General features: G+C 36.5%; 1 protein-coding gene across 1 annotated transcript; it reads right to left on the reverse strand.

Moving 5' to 3' along the window:
• Positions 1-214: 214 nt before the first annotated feature.
• On the reverse strand, positions 215-1,745 carry LOC139864474 (uncharacterized). The gene is made up of 3 exons (XM_071853058.1): positions 1,703-1,745; positions 1,014-1,456; positions 215-715 (listed from the first exon to the last, which is right to left on the reverse strand). The coding sequence occupies exons 1-3, from the start codon at positions 1,743-1,745 to the stop codon at positions 215-217; spliced, it is 987 nt and encodes a 328-aa protein (XP_071709159.1).
• Positions 1,746-5,813: the final 4,068 nt, after the last annotated feature.

Here is a 5,813-nt window from a genome sequence, read left to right on the forward strand (position 1 = left end):
CACACTAACATACCTCCACAAATGGTTGTTATATGCCACACCTCTAAACTGACTTTTCATATTGCCATGAATATGTCTTAGGTAATGTTTGTGTTCAACACATGGATAAAAATTTCCAAAAACTTGTATTAAAACCTAACAAGATATATTTATCAAAGGTTAGAATAATTAAACATTTATGCAACTTAATTAAGATAGTGAAAGTGAATACCATTTATCTGTCTGATATGAATGTAAAGTTAGAATTGTTAGCCAAGTCAAGATCATCACCCAAGCACTCTAAGAACCAAGTCCAAGAAGCACCACATTCTTGCTCAACAATGGCATATGCAACAGGATAAATGCCATTATTTGAGTCAACACCTACAGCAGTCAAAATGCAACATGTTGTTGGTTCTTTCATAAAAGAACCATCCAGTCCCAACAAATCCCTACCTATTGCATTAAACCTCTTCATCAGAGAGTAGCAAATGTAAATTCGTTTGAAGACCCTAGTTTCTGACTTTAGGGTACCACCTTCAACTTTAATATTCATAGTTGAATCATGATTAGCCCTCCTAAGCTCACATACATAATCTCTAAGCTCACCATATTGAACTTTGTAATCCCCCTGCATCATCCCAGTTGCCCTTCTCAAAGCACGATATGCTTTATGTTCTGAGATTTGTAGTTTCAGATCTGTTTCCAAATTAGATCTAACAGCCTTAATTGGTATCTTGGGATTGGTAGCAAGTTGAGGCAACAATTTATTTGCTAAGAATTCATAAGTGCTGAATGGTAGCTTTCTTGCTTACAAATAGTTATGATGGGGTTTGTATGTTCTCACCTCCCACTCTTTTTACTCACTGGGTTGGAAACCAACAAAGTCCATTTACAGACAATATTTAATTTTCTTTTGACTCATTTTCTTTTTGATGGACCACCACAGGATTCCACTTTGCCACCTTTTTTGGTTTTGGTATTCAGTTTGTCTTTACTCTTTCCACCTACTCCATCCTTTGTTGTTAACTTACTTGGCCCCACATCTTCCATTTGACTAGCTTCAATATTGAATGTTGACTACAAATTTCACCAACTTTTAGATTAGCTACCAGCCCTTCACATTTCACACGAATCCTTTTATGATCATTCTTAACAAACACTAACTTTCTCCTTATTTCAATAGCATGAAACTTAACTACATCCTTAACCTCATCACTACTTTCAAACTTTTGGCCAAGATAAAAGATTGTCTTTTCAATTACTGCACCATCTTCCATATGTTCTCTACTCTTACGGATTTTCTTTTTCCATAAACCTTCCTCATCACTTTCAGTATCATAACCTTCAAACCTATCATTGTTCAATACTTCCAATTCTATATGCTCTTCAATAACCTCTTCATCATCATTGAATTTAGAATCATTGCCCATAAACTCCACATTCTTATCAATGTTACATTTGAAGTCTTTCATCTCTACATGAACATTTTCAATGTCATTATCTTAATCAACCATATAATTGATGGAAAATTGTGTGTACTTTAATCAGATTGACGTAGCGAATAGTAAAAATAATAATCTTTTATTATTTCGTAAAGTATTTACAAGATTAAATATTCAGTTATTTAATAAAACATGCACACAATTAAACATTTCATTAAATCCAGTTACACCACTAATAATTGTCAAAAATAAATTCACAAAGTGAGTTAGTAATATACCTTTGCGAATCGATGTCCACGAGTAGGTTGAAACGAAACTCATTGCTAAGAGAAACCTACGATCAAAGGGTATGACCTTTTCTTTAAAAAGTCCACTACACTTTCAAACAACATCAATGGATGCTAGTCCAAACCCAAGTAACGTATCAATATAATCAAATTACATTAATAGAACAATAATAATACTTCGTATGGAATCGTGCAACTCTATTGAAAACAAAGAAAAGGTGTGGTAAAACCCTAGAGCTCCGAAGGTTTAGGGAGGCGATTTTACGGCAATAAAAATTTCGATCAAGTTTTTTATAGATTCAATGATTAAATCAGTCCTGAGGTTCACTATTGGCCATGGGAAAAACTTCGGGAGGCAGTAAAAAGAAGGGTTCGCAGCAGTCTGTCTCTAGGGTCCTAGCAATCGAACGATTGGAGTTGAGGAGCAAACGAATAGTAGCATCTGCGATGATGCTTCTTCCAAACATGAAGGCAATGCTACTGGTGTGATTGGTTCTAATACTCCCTCTGGTGAACAAGGTAACGTGCAAGATCAGAGTGATGCATTTGTGCAAGATAACATTGGTGTGCACAATTGTGAAAGTGTACACACGACGTCTGAGTCATCAAAAGCTGATGAGGAGGATAGAACGAAGTTGGAGGAAGAGAATTTTATACAAGCTCATACAGTTAAGATTGGGGCTGAACAACCTATGAGAACTGGATAACCGACTCCAAAATTGGAGGTTCCTCAATTGAGGGTTTACTCCGGTACTCGCTATCCTTGTTTAGTTGTTCTATCTCCTCCTCAGTTGGTTCATACCCATTTTCCATCAAAGTGGCCATCACATCCATTTCTTCAACAAAAAATTCTTCATCTCCACTCGCCAAATCGTATACACCTGTTTCATCCGATTCGGGAAATTCCTGCAAGAACTCATAATGTGAATCTATGCTTTGCATAAAATAACAAGTATCATCTGAAGATTCAGGATATTTTAATGACTTGTCAATTGCAAAAGTCGCACTAGCTTCACCAATTCTAAGGGTCAACTGCTGGTCATAAACATCAATGACACATCTAACAGTATTTAAAAATGGTCGACCCAGAATAATTGGTATTCTTTCATCAACTTCCATGTCTAAAACCACAAAGTTTGTCGGAAAAATCAGATTCCCGGTCTTAACTAACAAATTCTCTATTATTCCTCGAGGGAATTTTATAGAGCGATCAGCTAGTTGATAGCCATTTGTGTGGTCTTGAGTTCCCTAGGGGCTAATTTAATGTAAATCGAATAGGACATTAAATTGATACTAGCCCCCAAATCGGCCAATGCCCTCATACAGTCGAGGTCACCCATTAGACATGGAATAGTAAAACAACCTGGATCCTGAAGCTTTTCAGGAAGTGTGTTGGACACCAGCGCTGAACATCTAGCATTTAAAGTGACTGATGAAACGCTTTCCATCTTTTTTCGGTTAGTAAGTAAGTCTTTTAAGAACTTAGCATACTTGGGCATACCTGAAATCACATCAATAAAAGGCATATTTATGTTAATTTGTTTAAACATATCTAGAAATTTTAACCTTTCGACATCGAGCCTTTCTTGTTGTTTCTTTCTTGGGTATGGGAGCGGTGGTTGATATGGCTTCACTACGGGTTTCTCCCGTTCTTCCTTCTCAACTACTTGTTCCGGCTCCTTAACCAATTCATCATTTTTGTTCAACGGAACACTGAAATCAGAATCTTCGGGCATTTTTGGAGCTTCGTATGCTAGACCACTTCCGTGTGGTGTTAACATTGGCGTGTTCATTTCGGGGGTTCTTATTAGTATCGCCTGGTAAACTCCCTGGTTTTCTTTCACTAAGTAAACTAGCTAAACCACACATTTGCTTCTCCAGATTCTGAATTGCAGCTTGTTGATTTTTAAATTGGTGTTCATTCTTCTCATTTGTTTGGCTTATATTGGTGACAAGCTGGGTCTGAGATGCAATTAAGTTCTCCAACAAACTCTCCATATTTGACTTTTTCTCTTCTTGTTGGGGTTTTTGATAAAAACCCAGAGTTTGTTGTTGGAACCCACTACTTGACCCTTGTTGGTAATTGGAATTTTAACCTTGAGGGTTGTAAGGGTTGTTGAAGTTTCGGTTAAATTGGGCTCTTCCTTGAAATTGATTTTTATTTCTTTGGCTTATGAAAGCCACTTCTTCTTTTTGAGCCATTGTTAAACCGGCATCACAATCTTTTCCTAAATGGAGACCACCACAGTATTCACAACCTACCTTAATACTATGAATTTCCTTGGTGATTTTGTCCATTTTTCGAGCAACGCCATCTATTTTCACACTTAGGGAACTAAGGTCATCATAAGTACCGGCGCTTTGGACTTGGGCATGACGAGTAATTGGTCTTTCTTGATGCCACTCATGAGAATAATCGGCTTGCTTCTCGATTATCTCATACGCTTCTTGCTCTGTTTTGTCCATGAGTGAACCTCCAGCTGCTTGATCAATAGAAATTCGGGTTGCAACATCACAACCCTTGTAAAATATTTGAACTTGTTGGAAGGTATCCAGACCATGGTTTGGACAACCTCTTAGCATTTTGTAAAATTGATTACATGCTTCATACAAGGTTTCCATCGGCTTTTCACAGAATTGGGTAATTTCTTGTTGGAGTCTCGCGAACTTAGAAGCTGGAAAATATTTCTTAAGAAATTTTTCCATCATACCATCCCAAGTTTCTATCGTAGCCTCGGCCAATGAATCTAACCAACTTCGTGCTTCCCCGTGGAGTGTCCATGGGAAAAGTCTTAAAAATATGGCCTGATCAGTGTCTGGTTTAAGTTTGAATAGAAGACATATCTCTTGAAAAAGACGAATATGTTCGTTTGCATCTTCATTCGGACCACCACCAAATTGACATCTGTTGTTAATAATTTGGAGAATAGATCCTTTTATTTCAAATTTTTCTTCACCTGTGGGTGGAGTAATGGCACTACCTTGTCCGGTTCGGGTTGCTTTCATCTTGGCCGCCATTGATTATCTTGGTACCACCTGCCTTGCCTCTCCTTCCATTTCAAAATTTGAAGGATGAACGGTTTCACCAAATTCAGAGTATCTTGGCTTGGTTGTACTTGATTCTGAATCAAAGGTTTCTTGCTTTGATGAAGATCCAAAAAGTTCAAGTACTTCTTTTGGGATCCTACCAAGCTTTCTATCAGGCTCTGTAAGCGGTGTAAGTAATGGAGAATCTGAACTTCGGGTATGTGGCATATACAACCTAAAATTTGTCAATCACACAACTAATAAAACTATTAAACGCACCGATTATATAAGTCTAAAAATCAAAGACTATTAATAATTTAAAAAGAATTAAGAAACTACTTAATCACAAATTAGTTAACAATTCTATTTTGACACAAAACTGTCCCCGGCAGCGGCGCCAAAAACTTGATGTGCAAAACTTGGTATGTGAATTGTTGTATGAAATAGTATGGAAAAATACCGATCAAAGATTGTTACACACTAACGGGCAGTGTACCCGATCGTGTAGTAGTATAAATAATGGTTTAGTTCCATGTATCGTTCCAAGGACAGTTGTATTAGTCAAACTAGAATTAGAAACTATATTATGATTAACTAAGTAAATGAAACTTAAAGGTACAAGATATTATGTTTTTGTGGCTATTTAACGATTTAGCCAAATCAGAGAAGATTAAAAGTAAAAACAATATTTTTGGTCTTTTAAGTTTATTTAATGAAAACAAGTGCAAAGAAAGCAAATAAGATAGTTTGATTTAGATCAAAGAGACGAAATGTTTATCTAGATATTTTACCCTCGGTATTGGATGTAAGTTATATTGTTAAGACCCGATTGAATGAATATGTGTGTAAGTTAAAAAATAGATTTACCAAGAGTTCTCTTTAGTAAACACGCAAACTTGATTACAAGATCAAGGGTTCCCTTTTCTCTATAGTTCTCGTGTTTGTAACCAAATAACTATGATATATATGCTAATCACCCAAATCGACTTGCCAAGAGTTCTCTTTAGCAAGTACTCAACCTATAATTACTAAGTGGAGGGTTCCCTATCACCTAGACCTTTTCGTTTGTGACTAG

This window comes from Rutidosis leptorrhynchoides, chromosome 8 (genome assembly GCF_046630445.1).
Source record: "Rutidosis leptorrhynchoides isolate AG116_Rl617_1_P2 chromosome 8, CSIRO_AGI_Rlap_v1, whole genome shotgun sequence".
NCBI lineage: Eukaryota > Viridiplantae > Streptophyta > Magnoliopsida > Asterales > Asteraceae > Rutidosis > Rutidosis leptorrhynchoides.

Excerpts from the sequence above, each read along its gene's own strand:
- LOC139864474 (XM_071853058.1), bottom strand. The coding sequence starts at position 1,745 with ATGAGTTTCGTTTCAACCTACTCGTGGACATCGATTCGCAAAG. Across the intron at positions 1,457-1,702 it reads GTGGACATCGATTCGCAAAG|AGATGAAAGACTTCAAATGT; the intron begins GTATATTACTAA and ends ATGTTCATGTAG. Across the intron at positions 716-1,013 it reads AATGGAAGATGTGGGGCCAA|ATACCAATTAAGGCTGTTAG; the intron begins GTAAGTTAACAA and ends ACCAATCCCAAG.